The sequence below is a fragment of the Bombus affinis genome, chromosome 16 (genome assembly GCF_024516045.1).
Source record: "Bombus affinis isolate iyBomAffi1 chromosome 16, iyBomAffi1.2, whole genome shotgun sequence".
Taxonomy (NCBI): domain Eukaryota; kingdom Metazoa; phylum Arthropoda; class Insecta; order Hymenoptera; family Apidae; genus Bombus; species Bombus affinis.
In genome coordinates, this window is record NC_066359.1 from 3,710,935 (window position 1) to 3,730,597 (window position 19,663).

The 19,663-nt window shown below is 34.0% G+C and overlaps 1 protein-coding gene across 1 annotated transcript; it reads left to right on the top strand.

Moving 5' to 3' along the window:
• Window positions 1-13,936: 13,936 nt before the first annotated feature.
• On the top strand, window positions 13,937-19,641 carry LOC126925447 (2-phosphoxylose phosphatase 1). Its single transcript, XM_050741002.1, has 5 exons — window positions 13,937-14,075; window positions 14,922-16,171; window positions 16,651-16,818; window positions 16,905-17,470; window positions 17,540-19,641. The coding sequence occupies exons 2-5, from the start codon at window positions 16,081-16,083 to the stop codon at window positions 18,281-18,283; spliced, it is 1,569 nt and encodes a 522-aa protein (XP_050596959.1). The 5' UTR covers window positions 13,937-14,075; window positions 14,922-16,080; the 3' UTR covers window positions 18,284-19,641.
• Window positions 19,642-19,663: the final 22 nt, after the last annotated feature.

Sequence of the window (19,663 nt, forward strand, 5' to 3'; positions counted from 1 at the left end):
TACTACTGCATACTATATATATATGTAAAGTATTTGTTATAATATTCGTGCGAATGAAATAAATTTCTTCAATTAGATTCCATTTGTTCAACTAGGATGGGTGAGAATATAAATTTGCACAAAAATCCGCATTTTAGCGATAAGTCACATTTCCTATCGTTTGCAGAAGAGAAGTTTTTAAATTCGTTATACAGTACGCGCCTCATATAACAAGGTAGTTAGAGGTTGTGAAAAAAGTTAATGCAAAAATGCTGGTTTCCAACAGTTAACGAAAGTACCTGCATACACGTTGTCAACTAGATGCACATCGAAACTATATGAATTTTCATTTGATTTTGAAACTAAACGATGTGTTTTTATCGCGCCTTTAAACCTCGAGAGAATATTAAGAACGTTGATTATACAAACGAATATTAATTAGATCAAACCGACATAACTAAAACTGTTATTAGTCGTTTCTTATAAAACACTATGAATTTATCGGGTCTCTTTAAAAATAAATTTAAAATAAGATATATATAAATCATCCTTTATAATATATAAATATATAAATATATATAAATAAATCAATAAATATATATATAAAAATCAATAAATCAACCTTTTCGGATGACCGCTAAATGACACAAAGAACAGAAAAAAGATCAACAAAAATCGTCTTCCTATCATAACTTTCCCGAGTGGTCTTCGTTTGCAATTTTCCTCGCCGTATAATCTTCACGTTATCATATTACGTTATCGTATCACGTTCCCATGCAATTCGCAATTGATTCGCTGAGAAGCCACACGCCGATTTGCACAGCAAATTCGAGCTTCCGATTGTTCATCGTTTCGTCCCTATCGCAAATAAATTTCTAATAATGAAATTTCTTTTTTAAGATGTTGTACGCGTATCACTTACGTTCATTACATTTCAGAAATTACCGATAAGCATACAGAAAACGGACACGATCTGTCTTGCTTTTGAGTTCAGTTACAATATCCATCATATCGCGTATTATAACTGATTCGTTCACGCGTCTCGCGAAATAATCTCAATGGAAATTTATGACGTAAAACTCTATTGTGCATCGTATGGTAGAAATAAGTCACGTTTCGAAGAAACGACGAATCGCACGTTCCAAGTGCACACGTGAGATAATTACTTTTCACGGCAATTATTAGAAATTGAATGTTGCGGACTAACCTTTTGCTAGGGCGGATCAACAAGAAAAAGGTTTCATTGCGATCTCAGTTTTCCTTGTTATCGGATGTATCGTTTCTACACGGACAGTTATTGATTTTATTGTTACAGATGACCTACAAGATACAGTCAGATACCTGGGCATGATTCTGGACAGAAGAATGACATGGAAACGGCACATAGTAGATAAATCCAAATAACTGAAATCAAAACTAAAAAAATTCTACTGGCTCATTGGCAGACGCTCCGACTTAAACATGCAGAGTAAAATAATGCTACATAAAGCCATATTAAAACCTGTTTAGATCTATGGGATCCAATTATGAGGAACAGCGAGTAATTCCAACATAGAAATTCTCCAACGATTCCAATCAAAAACTCTAAGATCCTTAATAGATGTATCTTGGTATGTTATCAATGAAACAATGCATCGCGACCTTAAAATACCCACAGTTAAAGAAGAAATATCGAAATTCAGTAACAGATATAATATAAGAGTTAACAACCACCAAAACCCAATAGATAATACCCTTTAGATTTAAGCACAGTAATTTACTTATTACACATTAAGCACAGTAATTTACAGCAAAGTAATTTACTTATAATTCTCAATAAGAATTGATCGTAAAAAGTCTACCAAACAAATGACCTACGATTGTGCCACACGCTCAAGAAGACCACCCGCTCAGAAACAGTAATAGGATAGAATAGACATCCTGCATACCAGAGCCATCGAAACAATAACCAAATACAAACGGAATAGGCGCTTCTGAGATACATCAGACGACAACCCCTCTAGAGGAACTAAAACCTTAGTATAAGAACCCTCCAAAATAAACGCTCGCCCCAGTCTCTCGTAACACTTTGAATCATTCTGTTGTAACACTTTTGTTGAGAATTTTTGATCTTAATAGCCGAAATAATGGTATAGGAACACTAAATTTACACTTGGAATTTATATTAGAATAGTTATATATTTATTTGACAAGCGATTTCAAAGATATTCATCGATACACACTTGCATGCGTCTCAGCACTTTCTTCCATAGCCGACTGTTAATCGACTGAACATTTTACATTCATTTGTTTTCGAGACGCCGCGCACACACATACTTCCACATATTGATATTCACATACATTATTACTACGCATCTAGTAGTCTAGCACATAAAATTATACATTTAATAGTTTTGAATCGTCACTCTGTTGGATTTGCATAATAAACTTTATTACCATATACAAAGTTCAATTTCTTCAGCTTATTTGTGAAACCTTCGAACTGTGATGCGAGGAGATTGTCACGTAAACTTGAAGATTATATGATAAAAACAAGGTCGAGCCGAAACACAACTATTAACTGTCTTTTTTATTAAACTTTATTTTGCACTTAATAATAGTCACAATTGAGTATACATTGATGCGTATGTATAAATCAAGGGTAGACTGATCGAAGGGTAGAAACCGGTAAACATATGTCGACTATTCTAAGGGTAGAGAATAAGTAAGTTTAGTGACGATGTTGTGGCGGAGGAAAGCTAGGGGTAGGTGTGTCTAAGGACACGGGACCATCGGATTTGTTGATGACAATTTTGGTTAGGAAAGTGAGGGCAGTAGACACCGCTTCCGATTGGATAATAAGAAGGTCGCTGGACCAGGAAGCGTTTTAGCCGCCCTCGAGAAAAAGTTGCTAACAGAAGATACCGAACGTGAGAAAAACTAACTTTCCCGTGTCAACCCGTAGTAAGCAATAAATGTAAAGGGGGACTTAAAATAAAAGATACTTGTTTGATCTGAAGGACCTTAACTATGAAAATGCCAAGATCCATGACTACTGAGGGTACGCGCCAAGGATATGTAGACATCTGACTGGTCTCTATGTGTGGCCTGGTCTCTGATGTGGATTGATGTCACAAGATCACCGGCGATCTATCATTTTCGTGATTTCTTGTGTCTCCTACGTGACAATCGAGCCAGTAAAGCTCCATTTTCTATCTACGAATCCCTTTGAGAACTTTCAGTTGAGTCTAAGTCAAATTTAAAGTTAAAGAAAAAATTGTTAAGAAGAATGATCATTTTAATAATCTTCTATCCTTAAATGTTATTCGTTCAATAGGGATCTACGAGAAAATTACTAAAAGAAATTGACAGATCATAGATACAAACACATCCACATATATGTACAATACATATACAAAGTGGGAAAAGAAACTGATTGTAGGAGAATGTGTGTGATAATATCGCGATATTTTGTATCTTTTGTAGGAGATTTTTGGAGTGTTGAAAGATAAACCGGTGGAACGAAGCGCGAAACGAAGCTCGCGAGAGGATCGAGTAACTAATACGTTCTAATTTACGTAACGAAACGTTCAGACCGGAGAAATTACACCTGAATAGCATGTGACACGCAACAAACGAATGCTGGACGAGTTTCATTAACGTCCATTAAGATCATTTCGCCGGCGAGATGCGAGTTTCACGTTACAAAGTAAGAGGAGAGATTAATGCCCTTCTAATACGAATTTCTGTCTCTATAATTAGCCAGGATAGCAATTTACGATTTAGAGATAAGGAAGAACGAAGCAGGAAGCCATCCAACTCTTCTGACCGGAGAAAATGCTCTATCCGGCTATTTAGCAGACGTACAAAGGCCACGTTGTTACTTACAGCTGTATACTAAGCTGCATACTATGCGCAACGATTGCGTATTATACGATCGAATGAGAATAGAATGGTAGATGATTTTTGTTGATTTTCTAATTTACTTTCTTTTCTTTTCTTAATTCGTACCACGCCTGTCAGTTACAAGGAAGCAATAACTTACGTAGTTAAGTTAGAAAACTTATTAGATACAAAGACATACGTGTGATTTAGAAGTAGATCATAAACCTACGAAGTTGGAAAAGTTAAGGAAAATATAAAGGATATACTTGTATAGGATTTATTTATTCAGAAATATTAGGAATTAAAGTTTCCAATGATTTCTATCCTAAATGATAAGTTTATTGATAGATGCATCTATTTACAACGGATCAAACAGGAAACGATGGTTATTTAACCTGAACTAAATACAGTAATGTGCTATAACTAAGACAACTAAATAGATAATTCACAACTCACGACTAATAGTTTACAATTCATAACAACTTGCCAACTTAACTTTCGACTCCTCACAACTCGACTCTTAGTTAACGACTGCCGATTAATTCGTCTTTCTCCCTTAAGCAACCCTTTGCCTTTTCTCATACCCCCACCATGTACGCCTTCTTCCGCGTAACTATTCGACTGGAAAACAGACGACACATTAATGGACCACTTGGCCCATTCAAGTTTCCCGACCCTTTCGGCCTGTCGGCACTTAGGCTTTCTCGCAACATTGTTCACAGTTCACGCGATATTTCTTAGGCGATTTATTCAGGATACTATGTAAATGTATATACATTTAATACAGAAAATCAAAGAAAGACAAAGGAGTTTATAACATAAGACTGATCGAGGATTAAAATCGAATTTCATACCGAAAACGAAGCTAGTAAAATAGTTAAAATTAGTTGATAACTAAAATCGAATTAATTTACATAATACCAAATCAAAGCTGATAGTATAAAATAAATTGATAATCAAAATCGAATTAATTTAAAACCAAAATCGAAGAAAGAAAGAGAAATTGCTAATAGAAAATTGATTGCTAACCGTACGGGATTTTAAAATTGTGTGCTTGCGAAACACAGAATATGTGACTTATGATATTTTTCATCTTCATACGTGATATCTCATTCTTTTAAATAACAATCAAACCGTATTTCACGAAGCTCTAATTCTCACAATTTACGAATTTTCTATGTTAATCCGACACGTCCCCGTTCTCGAGATTACTATAATACGACCGACAATCGTTCCAGCAGAATAAACAGCTTCTATGGGGAACAATATGAAGACCTTCGGGCCTCATAATGACGATAATCGCGCTACAAAATCAACACCAACTTCCATTATATTTTTTCAACGTGTCATTTCCGACAGTTTATCCAATTATTACATTCAAAACGCACGAATATTATTTTTAGACACCGTGTAGAACCGAGTACCTTCGAGAAGGAAAATGATTTATGAAGGAGAGTCAGACGATGATAATACAGTTTCCGCGAGGCTGACAGGTGATCGTATCGAGAACAAGAATCGATGTTTCTGCGTGTTCTCTACCTGTCCATGTACCTGCGCTACTTCCAGGAGAAGATCATCGAGAAGAGAGAAGAAATTGGAGAATTGGAGGAGCTCTGCCCGATGATTTATAAATTCCACGACAGAGACGAAGAATGCAACTTTCGTTCAGATCGGTCGAGGGTGAAAGAAATAGTCTCATGTTTCTTTAATGCAAACATCGAAACGTTACGACAAAGTAATCTTTGTAAATATTTAAAGAAAGCGACAGTGTTAGGCGTTATTACTATACCGCGGATTTTGATGTATTTATGAGAAATTGAAAAGAAATTTAAAGCTGTAAGAATGCACCGAATGCACGTGATATAGAAAAATAATAAAAATGATGAAAATATGAGATACCTAAAATATGGTATTCTCGATAATATCGTTGATAGGTGAAAGGACAATTTTCTATTTAGATTCGAGTTGTTTAGTCGTATTTATAAAAATATGAATGTTCATAAATATGCGCAATCTAGTTATTACGTTGTTCCAGACTGAAAATAGTCGATAAATGTGACCATGAAGTTCCGAAATTGTCCTTGCTCTACCTAAGTACATACTTCAAATTGTGCAAGGGTAATTTACTTTCATTCCTACTTGTCTTCGTTTGAGTTACACCAATTCCGACAGAAATGCACGTCCGCTGATTGCAATCTGGATGATAACATACTAAAAATGCCGACTATCTGACGTAATAATCCGTGTTTTACTAGAATCAGCTTTGTGTTGTATGAGACCGTGCAAGTAAAGCATTATGAAATCGATTAGAAATCTAGGTGTCAACAGCACCCATGGCAGTCATATGCGAAAAATAGGGACGAGCTACGACTTTCTCTAGATACGATGATTTTCTTCGTTCTTTTTTAAATCACATCGATTCTTAACTGTCTGCCACTTTCTCGAGCCAAATCTTTTTACAAGATTTTACTCTTTGTAATAGATTTATGAAAGTTAATATAAAATAAATATATAGTAAGCTATAATATGTAAAGGAAGTTTACAATAGCAGCTAATTAATTAATTAACTTATATTATTTGCTATATAATTCACAATTGTAGTGCAATTAGTAGTTATATATCAAATAATAATGATTACCTAAGTCTCACCACGTGGAGGTGGCTGCACATGGAGACTCGTCCTAAAGATTGAAGAAAATTTCAATTAAATCTTGAATTGATGGTATAAATTTAATATCGACAGTCAAAAGCAAACAAAGAAATATGGAATATGGAATGTTTACCGTGCAAGACTTTTTAAAGCGAACGATGACCGCGAATCAATTTTAATTTACATGCAGCAAATTCAAATGTTTCTAAAATTACTGTTTGATTAATTAATCGGAAATAATGTAGACGAGAAAATTGTAACTCTAATAACGAACGGTTACTATTTACACACTAAAATAACGAAATAATATCTTGATATATATTTCAAATGAATTAATATTCTATAAATGGTATATTTTGCATTTTTTCATTTAGTAAAAAAATGTTTGTATCGTATAATCCAAGCATATTCGTATTTCATCTGTCAGTTTTTTACAAATGCAATATACATGAAATTACAAAATGAAACCATTTAAAAATCATTTTAAGTAATACAATACCAAGTTACAAGTATTCATCAGTATTAAACCGATATATTGCAGTATTTCCATTTCAAAACGCCCAAAGGAATGCTGGAAAAGAAATAAGATCAAGGAGCCAGAAGGGCGGAGTGAAAGATTTTTCTATTTCGCAACGCTAATTTACTAAATCCGTAATTATAAAATAAAAACTTTTCAAAATAAACCGCGAGGAGTGCTTTATTACATTTGCAATTATATTTAATTTGGTCTTGACAAAAAAGAAAGAGATAGAAACAAATGAAAAATTCGCGAAAGCACACACTACAGCAAGGTGTTCGTTATTCACCCAACGCTAATAAACACTAATCTGTGCACTCATATTTCAACATACGCAACGCTAATATCGAGATGTCCAAGTGCAGCCACGTTCGAAGCTGCTGATGTACGACCACCTCTGTGCAAATGTCTTAGCTGCTTCAGGTGATCCAGGAACGGGGATAGGCTTCCATAATTCCAGTGGAAGATTTTGGGCATTTTATAAGCGCAACGCTACTTACAAGACGCGACCATTCGTCAACGCAACGCTAATTCTTAAAGCGGATTTAATATAAGTTACTATTACTAGATTGATTAAAAGCTACTTCAATTATAATCGATAATCACAAACCGTGGTGCTACGAAATTAATCCAAAATTAACATCGTTTTAATTTAACATTAAGTAAAACAAAACGCGAGAAACTCTAATTTTACGCTTTAATAAGTTCTAGCAATTCACGATCGAAAATACTGAACAATCGCGACATTTTATAATTCGCAACACTAAAGCAAACGCGATAATTTTTTTATCGCAAAGCTAGTCCAAACTGAAACCGGTACTTTCTCGCGAATCTCTAATTAAAAACGTGAAATCTGCACTCGCAACTCTAGTTCAAACCGTAATTAATCATTCGCAACGCTAATGCAAATACCGCGACTAGCCCAAATGACGATGAACCGACTTATATGTCGGCAACAAACAAATTACAACTAATACTACTACAAATACTAAAGACGAGCACAGTGACAAAATAATAACAAGAATGACTTCCCATGCTCTGTATCTGGATGACCCAGAGGATGAGCAGCCATTAGTAATTGCCCTCTTGAGTGGCAGTTTGCCGGGCCTCTTCGGCTCATAGCCTCTTCTTTCTTCGGGCGCGATGCCCGCTGAAACTTACATCTAGGCTCGAGACTTTCTAAATCGCAAACCAAAAAATAACTTATAAAGGTGAAATAAAAATAGAAATCGCGGAAGCTGGCCCAAATGCATATGGATGAACAACGATCACAGCGATCGCTGTCCGTTCGCATGTGCGTGCTCGAGCAATACATAGACGCTCGTTTCGAAACCTACTCGCGACCACGATCGCGAAATTCGAAAAATCGATCAACTATGACAGAGACGTGGTATTCTCCCCTGTGTCAAGCTTCACCATCGATTTTTCAAATTACCTTTCCTGAAATAGATTGGACACACGAGAATGAGCCTACTCGACCAGAGAGAGATCACACCAATCCACTCACTCCACGATTCTCACACATAACACTCGGGCGCAAGAACCTACACTAGAGAGGATGTCCCGGGACACCTCCGACACCCGAGTTTGACACACAACTCGCACACTCTAATGTACGTACCATTTAGCTGAAATCGACTGACGAAAGTTAGCGACCATTACTAACAACACAATAAAAGTAAGTCCTAATTGTAATTCGTATAAATATTCATAATTCAAAGAAATGATAGGTGGTACGAAATTTGGTACCAGTTATTATAACTCAATGATAAGATTAATAACACTACTGTCTTTAATTTGCTATATTTAATAGCGAATCTGTTTCTTATCATTATCATCTTTAAATTTATAATGAACGACATAATTTCACAGCCTAACCACACGCACAATGTGGAAAGTACGTCGTTCACGATACACTAACGCATCGTCAGTCGCTTAGAAATTATTATAAATTTGTCAATGGTCATCGTACCCGTTGCCTTTCTCTCACCCAAGTAGCACCTGGGCACGTGAGTGAGGTCCTGGCAACGAATACGGAAGGGGTTAAACCTGAAAATCCTAACTAAATGATATTTATGTATCTTGTATTTAACGAGCTAATCGTTCTTCATTTTGCAATTTCAAATTTTATCTCAAATTATTATCACGGTATACTTTACTTTATTAATTTAATGAATTATCAGAATTCTAATATTGAATGTGTTCATAAAAAGCAATACAACATAATTATTCGCTCAAATAATCGACTCTAAACTCTAACAAATTATTGAAAGTTTAATATTGAAACAAAGAATAAACGGAATAAGAAATTTATTTAATAACGGAATCAAGATAAGATAATAATACCGACAGCCTCAGGCGATCCCTTCGTCGAAGCACAATTTGAAAAGTATGAAAGCAGTACAGAAAACTTGTTGCTTCGATTTCGAGATCTGCCTGTCGCGAAATTTCTTCTTGCGCATAAAATTCAAGACATTTTTGTACGGAAGGACTAAGCTTTAATACCTTCGTATTTTTTAAATTAATACTGTAGTATCGTGGACAAAAGGCCTAAGATATCGGCCGAATCGTAAACAATATCGCGAGAGCCGCGGCATCGTCGGGTACATCAATGTGTCGTCGGTCCTTTCAAGTGAACAGTTTCGTGGAAAAGGCCTGCGTGACCCTGGCCACGGGCGTTTTCGGGACACGTGCGCGATAGGGCGGGAAAAGACAAAAGAGATGCTAAAGGCGGTGTTAGTTGAGACGCCGGCGAGAACGAATGCAAAAGGCGTGCAGTATGAGTTGAGAAGCGAGAGCGTGCGAGTGCAGATGCCGAAGACGAGAGTTATAGAGTTGCGAGAGTGATTTGAGCGGAATAAGACTTTTGTGTTTTAGTTCAAGTTGAACATTTATCGTTCTCTGTCCAATTAATCTCTGTTATTTTCATTTATATTAATAAATAGTATTAGGAGAATTTTACAAATCTAAATTATGCTAATCCTATCCTTTTTCCGATACTACAATACTCAAATACAAATATAAAAGGCAAACAATCAATAAAAATAATTTCCATTTTTAATGCAACGAAGTCCAAGGATATCCGACTTCTCCATGAAATATTCGATTGTCATTCCGACATTTATCATTTATTCAAATATTCACGTCTCATTTATATACGTATATTTGTATGGTTATTTGACTTCTGCAAATATACATTTTTAGTATATTCTGATTTTAGAAGTAATTTTAATGAACATATCTTCAATCTCAGATATGCAAATTAATTCTTAATATTATATCGTTTGTATCAATTAGGACCATTATATTAATATTATTAATATAAAAACAAATAATATAATACAAAAACGCGATGTGCAAGAAGACCTATCCTCAACTAATAAATAAAACAGAAAAAGGAAATGTTACTACTCACGAGTATAATAAATACCCGCGGTCACTGTGCTCGCAAAAAATTCTACGTAATACAACCAATCACCCGTGCCGATTCGGACCTTTCATCCTACGACATGATTGAGTGACCGGAGGAACAAAAATACATGCGACTCACCACAGATGCGAACTGTCATCGATGCTGATCGTGATAGCCCAGAAAGTCATTATCAATGACGTCATCGAACAGGAACCATCGAAACCCATGGCACAAGTTCAGGTTACAAACAATCTGTAATAAAATATTCAATATCACAATTTGTTCTTACGTTGTTTGTCGATATAAAATAAAGATAAAAATTGGTATTTTAATAATTGAAAAGTTGCACTTCATTCGATAATAATTGAAGCAAAACGTATGCACAAATATTTAACTACATAATTGGAATATAATCTTCAAAGCTTTTGTACACTTAATAAGTTATTTGTACATTGCTGTATACCAATCGTGTAACAAAGATTAATATTGGTCCAATAACAAAAGAAAATAAACATGTACATATGTCTGCCTTTGTTGTAATAACTCAATTATTACCAAATCTGCATAAGAAGTCAAACAATTGATTATTAATCATCTGCAGCGTCGTTTTTATATCGATTTGAATTATCGATTATGAATCTCCCATAGCCTTAGTGCTGTAAACCGCTAGTCTTTCGTAAGCGAATAATCTATACAAAGGTAAACCAACAATTTCAAATAAATGTACAAAAAACCAATAACTTATAATATTTGAATGAATTACAGCGAAATAAATTAATAATAGAATTCAAATTATGCTTCAGAGGCCCATAATATGAAATATCGATAACTCTAATCGTCAAAGATGTCAAAGTACAGAGAAATTTCGGAAAACTACTTGATTTTACTAAAAAAGATGATTGATAAATGAATATATAAAAACGTACTATTTAGATGGTGCCGAGAGAAGCGTAAAAATGGTGATAAAATCGAAATGAAGATACTAATAATGACGATGTGACGCGACGCACGCTGGCTCCACGAATTTCAATACTAATCCTAAATTACCAATCGTGGAAACTTCGCAATAGCTTCCGCCAATAGGAGCGCTCGGTTTGAGTTTGCAATATTTTCTGCCAATAAGAACGGACTTCCTTTTATATGAGCGCGCGATAATTCAATTCAATCAAATGATCAAATTAATTAAATTGTTAAATAAATAACATGTTTAAGATAATGTTCATTGCCAAATGCGAATAAAATTATGCTCTTAACGGAAAATCTTTGCGCATCATACGAATACCTATCTATTATTAAATAAAATACGATATAGTAAAGTAGGTTATAGTAAAAGTAACACTACGATATATTATTTAAATATTCATACTGTTATTAATATATATATATTATTAATAAGTAATTAAAACATACAATAATTAAAACATATCAACAAATAAAAGAAAAAATGAGAAAAATTATTCTACCATGCTTTATGAATATATCTATTTAATAGAAATGTTATTATTATTAAAAATTATTAATAATTAGTAACTTAGAATAGTTGTTAAGAATTGATAGAAAAATTATAATGAAAAAAGAAATTTCTTTAATCGAAAATAGTTCTTTGTTATTGTTTACTTTGCTATTAATTGATGTATAAATTAAAAAATTGTACATACGTAATACTAGAGAAGAAATGAAAGTGTTTACGCCCGTAGTTCTAGTTGTTTCACAAAATATAACTACATAATTGGCATATAATATTCAAAGATGCTTACATTCTTGGCTTTTGAAGCACCATTATGTTTCCAGAAAGCAGGAAGAAGGAAAAGGAGTGACGAACCTTTAAGGAAATATGACAGTTGATTAAATTGATGAATAGCAGACATATTTAAGAAAATATCCATTAGCAATTATGTATAAAATTATGATCTAATGGGAAATTTATCTATTATTAAATAGAATCTGGTATTAGTAAAGATATCATTATAGTATTTCATTTGATTATTCATACTATTATTAATAAATATATTTCAATAATTCAAATATATTAACAAATAGAAAAAAGTGAAAAAGTTGTATTTTCTGTTTCATACATGTTTCTGTTAAATTTTAATTTAATCTAATCAAATAAAATTGATTGATTACATAATACATAGAAAAGGTAATTACATATAGAAGCATTCTTTTATTTTCTTATAAAATAACTATAATCGTATTTTAGAGAGTTCATATTTATCATATATTTATAATCATATTATATTCATTTATAATCATATTTTTGAGAAGGAAAGTTTTAATAATCATATATCAACAGACTGCTGGAAAAATAACATAATTAATTAAAGAATACTATTCAAAAAATCAGTTTAGAATAAAAAATTTGAAGAGGGATGATTAATTACTCAATTATTTAAAAATAAAAAATCTCTTTTCTTTTAAAATTTAGTTAATAGTCTTTAATAGAAAAAATATTGTTTATGTGTATTGCATACTATCAAAAAAGGATTAAAACCTTATTTTGAGCTAATATAAAGATAATAAGATGCTATGTCTATTCTATACCTCGTCTATGGTAGAAATCTAATTTCACAGTGATGTAACTGTGTCGATTATTATCCGTCGTGATGATCGTCGTGCTTGATCTTGTAGCCTTGGCAAGATCATTGCCACCATAACGATGGCGCGAAAAGCAATCGGTGATTATGTGCGCCTCTATTGCGGAATGCTCAGCATTTAATTGTGTATAATGGCGCTCTACTTGTACGAACGTGTCACCACAGAGGGCTTGATTTGATTAATAAAATGATCGCTCAAGGATCATCTTATTAGCATAGCATACGACCTTGTATCTTTCGCCATCTTACTGGCATTTTTTATTATTGTATGTGATCTTATCGCGTTTTTCTTCGTGTTTAATTTTCGTTCCATTATACTGTTCGATTACCATGCATGAATCCTTGAAAATTTAGTTCAGTGACTCTGTCTCCACAGCCGAGTACGCGGGACTCCTTATGCAACTATAGTTTCCGTGTCCTTGCGTCAAACCAGATTTCAATTAAGAAATCGGGAATCTTTTTGTTTCGCAATCTATCCTCAATAACATTATTGCAAAAATACTAGCAGAATAAGCAATGGAAAGTGAAGCTTTTCATAACTCTACTGTGTTTTTATAATATTCTTGTGCCTGCTGCGTCAGTTTTTTTAGAGACCTATTACCCTATTATCCTAGACCTCGATAAAGCTATAATAAATACTGTCTATTTCAACTTAGCTAATTAAAATAGTCAATTCCAACCTTTTGTACTTAGAAACATCTTGATACATACATTTTGTATGGTGTGTTAAACGACAACGAGGAAACGGATGTTGACGTCACTTTGTAGCTCTAGGAGAAGCTGGACACACGTGTGGCGTACGTCTACCGTAAATATATTCTGTTTAAGGCTGATGGCTAGATTGTCCGTAGTTGATGTCTCGAGCTCTCATATCATGTCAGTTAGCTCGAGTTACCCGCATAGTTCGCCTCGTGGAACCGTAATCAACTTCGTCTACGTCGTCTGCCGACTGATTATCAATTCAGTGCCTCTGCCTAGACATCCCCACCCTCTGTAGGTAGATATTCGATAACCAGAAATGGCAAAAGAAGTGGATCACTGCTATGAAATACACTGGTGAATTATTCTTTGGTCTATTATTCTGATATTACTTATTATCTGTTTTCTTAGTTGACGAATCTCCAAGCTTCTCCGTGAAAACATTAATCTTCTTCCTCTGTAATCTTAAGGATATTAAAGTCGTCTAACATTTTTGCTTTTTTTATAACATATAATAAAATAAACTCTATAAATAAGTACATAATAAAAAGAATTAAAATATCGAAAGTATTGGAAGATGAAAGTAAAGCTCATCTTCGTTAAATCATATATTTCACGTTTGCGTGAGATTTCATTGCAGATTATTAAAATTAATTTGAAGGCATCAATAAAATGTTTCCAGGAAAAGAAAGACAAGATTCAGACGTACACCTGAAATCGGAAATAGATACATCAGCGCCTGCGCTCACAGCTCACCTATTTTCACTCTTTTAACCGAGAATCCGCGTTTGACAAAGATTTACCTAACGAATGCTCATACAAACACTATATCCTAAAATAATTACTGTGTTCTTGCAATATATTTGTATAAGATTAGAATGAACGTTAAAAGTAATTAATGATATTTAATTAAAATTAAATTTTCTAAATATCAAATTCAAATGTTGACCGTCATATCAAAAACTTTTTTTACGTGTCCTTTCTCCTCCAACTTTTTGGACAAATAATATAATTAAATATATTGAATAATTAAATTAAGAAAGGAAGTTAAAGTATAGAGCCAAATGAGATTCCAAGTACTGTACGTGAAATTGTTAGTTATTTGTTCTTTCTTCTAGCATAGATTTTTATATTTTTCTGAGTTCAGTGTGATGAACCGTTGAATATCGCGCATTCCCATCGTTGAAGCAAACCTCTTTGCAGCTCTCTCGACCGCGGATCGAAATGGATTTAAAACAGAGACCAGGCCAATCGAGCCGCACACATTGCGCGCAAGCGCGCTTCAATAACCTACTGTCGCAAGGAGCGCGGCTTACCTGTCGTAGTCGCAGAAAAATGTTTTAGTAAGGTTGTAGCTTCGCTCGATCTTCGTTGTGAGTGATCTCTTTAAACTTTAATTCCTGAAGTAAAATGACTCAGATGTAAAAAGTGAAGATTGTTGTCACGAAATGTCATCGAAACTCATTGATTCACGCTTGACATATGATAATTCGATATTGTTATTATCATTGTAAAAACGCAAATTTGTAAATATGTATGAAAATTTGGTGATAATAATTGAAGAAGGGTAAATGTTCCGCGCAAGAGAGATATTTTCCTTGAATTATTTTCGTGATAAAGGAGCTTCTGGGAAAGGGGTCATTCATCGACTCTTTCAACTTTTTTTTTTTCATAATCGAATCGTCCAAACAATGCAGATAACAAGCCTGAAAGTATATAAAACTAAAGTGTAAAGAGATTTGCGAGGAAAAAGAGAGGCGCTTGCGCTCGATACTAACCTGCTGCGATTTGACGTGAGTACGGAGGTACTCGATATACTTTCCACATCTGCTAGGAAGTTCTTACTAAATATACAAACCTGTGAAATAGTAAAATGATATTATAATTGTAAACAAATTCAACGAGAACCGTCAATATTATATCTACATGCAATCCGTTAACTAATCGTAAACGAGGAACGATAATTAATTTAATATAAAAGCTCAACACCTTCAACGGCGATAAATCACGAAAATAAACAAATAATTAATAGTAAAATAAAATTAGTTTAAGGATAATGTCAGAGAGTAGGCCAGCATCTGCATCCACCGAAGTATTCTGGTCGGAGCCAGTGTCGAGGAGGGACGTGAAAAATTCGCTTGACGACGTAGTTCACAGGATTCTCATCCCTTTGAGTTCTCCAAAAGCTATCAGGGTAGAATTATGCAGCAGGATCGTTGAGAAGAGAGGATGCAGCTTGGAGAAGTGTCGTTGAACCGGATTTACTCTGGTTGTTCGATTTGGTGTTACCGTCAGCTACGTCCTCGACGTCGAGGTCGTGAGATTCAGGAACGTCCTGGCTGGGTCCAGGATCGGCCGCAGGATGTTGGCGGAAATGGTCCGACTTTCGTACCAGCATCGAGCGTTCTATTGCTATGTCATTCTCAGCGTGTGGATCTTTCTCCTTGTTGCTGGTAACTGAAGAAACCTGACATGTTTATCCTCGACTTTTATTTTTTCTTCTTCCTGTTTTCAGCATATATCCTAATTGTTCCATGCATTCGATATTTATTTTTGTAAAAAGTTTCATTTTTATTTATTATCATATTTGTTTCTTTTCTTCTTTTAAGTATATAATAAATAATGCTTCTTTAAAAAGCACGTTGATATCAATGCATTATTTTATAGTAGCGTGAGCGTTCGTAAATAAACACACACAACAATGCGATTAACTAGCACATACGCGATTTCACATTATCGACTTCGTTAGTCTATTGTGAACCGTATACGTAAAGACGGTTAAAGAACCCTTTGTCATCTGATCTCTTTCTTGTTACTTCTTTTTATAGCAAGCGGATTGAATGTCATTCTATCATTTATATAAATGTTCATGTATATGGATTCTAAGATAATGCAATTGTTTAAAATAAAACTGTTTTGTTAAATTATATAGGTATGTACAAGTACATCGGAATAGATGAAAAGAGCTCAGTGCAAGCCAGAGTTCTAGATAATGACATCTCCATCAGGGAATTTCCCAGGAATTTGAAAACCGATATGAGAACTAAAAAGATATTTCAATTTTGTAATCCTCCAAATGATATTACAGCAGAAACAGAAGGTATAACAAACAAAATATTTTACAATTATTAAGTAATCATTAATTAATAAGCCAATGGAAGAATCATGTGGTTTTTCCATATTTAGGAAAGTTGGATGGGAATTTAACATTGGGAGGGATTTTAGTATTTGTTCGGCATGGAGACAGGGGTCCTTTGGCACACATACGAAATATAAGCATAGTAAATTGTGGTGGAGATTTTAATTCCATACCTGAATTAGAAAGTTTATACCAGAACTATGTAAACTTCTTGCAAAATGTCTCCAGCTACTCCAGAACTGCTTGGGCACAATTCCTGGGTCCATTCCATGGTTTTCCTATGCTGCCCAGCAACTCTAAAGATTGCAGAATTGGTCAATTGACTACACTTGGCATTGGACAATTGTTAAAAACTGGGATTGTACTTAGAAATGCTTATTATCACAAATTGAATCTGGGAAATGGTTCTATATCCAGCAAAGACATTGTTGTGTATAGCACTAGGTATCGAAGAACAGTCCAAAGTGCAGTTGCTTTACTCTATGCCCTACTGGAAACAGACGGTTTCCAAAATCTAGCCAAAATCACTATGCAAGAAAGTCAAAGCTATGCTTTTTGTAACACAGACTGTGCATGTCCCGCTGCTGAAAAGTTTTTCAAACAACACCTAAAAGTAATTAAATTTTAGCTTCTATTATGAAGTTAACATTGAGTCTTCTTAACACAATGTTTCTTGTTACAGGAAATGTCTGATCACTTGAAATCTCATCCAGCGGTGGCTGAGCTTATACGACAGGCTTCCAATGCAGTCTTTGAGATCCCTGATCAAGCCCAAATGACAGATCCAAATACTTTGAAGGATGCATTGTTAACATACATCTGCCATGGTGCTTCCTTGCCCTGCATAGATTTTAACACTCAGAAGGTTTGTGTGAAGACTGAACACGTAACAGGTTTGTTCACTTATACAGAATGGGAGTCTAAACAAGTGGCAAAGAGCAGTAGCCGTAGAAAATATGGATTGCTAAGAGCTTATGGACTACTTCGAAATATCGTTTCTTACATGCTACGAATTATCTCCGAGGCCAAACCTAAAATAGTTTTATACTCTGGCCATGATAAAACACTGGAATACCTCGCAACCGCTCTTGGAATCTTTTCTGACAAGTTGACTATGCCACATTATGCTTCCCGCTTCGTAATCGAGGTCTATCGGATAAATCCGAAGAACGAAAACCACGTAGCCAGTGATTTCTACTTCCGGGTGGTGATCAATGGAAAAGATTTCACCCAAAAAATTCCATTCTGTAGAAATGCAAATTTCTATAGTGTCAGTTACATCGAGCGCAATGAAGTGGAAAAAACGCGGCGAGATTCAAAATTGTGCCCGATTGAGACGATCATCAGACAACTTCACGACGATTATTTCGGACCATTCAATGCAACTAACTTCAAGGATGCGTGTACCAATCATAAACGCGGATAATTAAAAGATCGGTTCTAAAATTTCCAGATAAAAATGTTTTATCAAGGGCTATAATTTGTTTAACACATTGATTGCCACGGTGGTCATCGATGACACACGTTTTACTAAATATTTTAGAATGCTTAAAATAATATAAATTTCATGGAAAAGATTTTCGACAACGTAAATAACTTAGATAATATTATCAGTAAAATCTGGAATTTTACACAAATTCATATTTTTAAACTCATATAAAAAAATTCATATATGATAATAATAAATACGAATATAAATATGAATATAATTACAACAATAAATAAAATACAGATTCGGTAAAAAATTGCTTTACCTCTGCATTATACTTTGGATATTTCATATATTTTTTCATATCATGTATATTCTGCGCAATTTTCCACTTTCAAATTTTCTATAGATACATACAAATCCGCACTCTAATTATCTGAATAAAGTGCACAAATACGATGTAATATTTTGTAAAAACTAATGTTATGGTGTAGTACATTTCGAATAAAATATGTAAAATTCGCGTGGCAATCAACGTGTTGACATTCTAGCGAGAAATCAAAGAAATGAAAAACAATCAAGAACTGAAAATCGAACATTCTACAAGCTCCTTATACTTAAACCGGAAGCGAGATGTAACGCAATATATATTTGAATCTCCATACGAATAAGTAATAAGTCCTAACGTTTGAATATTTTATGACGAAAGTATTAAAAATTTATGAAAACGAATTGCAACGTATGCCCATCGAATTTCTTTTATCGATTAAGAAATCGATGCTTTATTACGGGAATATCAAAGTATAAAATATGAAAAAAATGATAGTAAAATTTGCACTGTTTAGATACTATGTCTTCGAACGAATAAGAAAAAGGAAGCCTTACATTCTTAGACTACGTCTTACAAAATCGATTGTAGCTTTAAATATACATATATATACATATAAAGCTAGATGATCGCCATATATTTTATCACACATCTCACTGTACATATGTAAATAACTTTTGTCAAGCAGAAATTGTGTTTAGTGTTTTCAATGTTGTTGAGGAAATTATAGAATCCTATGTAATTCACCGTCTTTGCTATTGTTAATTAGTATCATTTCCTCGTTAACGTAAAATTAGTTCTCGTTAAATTTACAATGGACCAGAATCCTCGTATAAAAACGATCATACTTAAAGTGCTGTTAAAATCACTTATCTACTCACCAAAAAATTCCACAGGTCGAGACTAGCATCGCAAAGCTGTACAAAATATTTATCCAAAAAAGATATACGAGACAATGAAATGTAAAATGAAATTATAGATACTTTCTTTTGTTAAAATACATACTTATATCGTAAACTACTATAAACGGATAATTCATTAATCTATTC

Excerpts from the sequence above, each read along its gene's own strand:
- LOC126925447 (XM_050741002.1), top strand. The coding sequence starts at position 16,081 with ATGTTGGCGGAAATGGTCCGACTTTCGTACCAGCATCGAGCGTTCTAT. Across the intron at positions 16,172-16,650 it reads GATCTTTCTCCTTGTTGCTG|GTATGTACAAGTACATCGGA; the intron begins GTAACTGAAGAA and ends TAAATTATATAG. Across the intron at positions 16,819-16,904 it reads TATTACAGCAGAAACAGAAG|GAAAGTTGGATGGGAATTTA; the intron begins GTATAACAAACA and ends TTCCATATTTAG.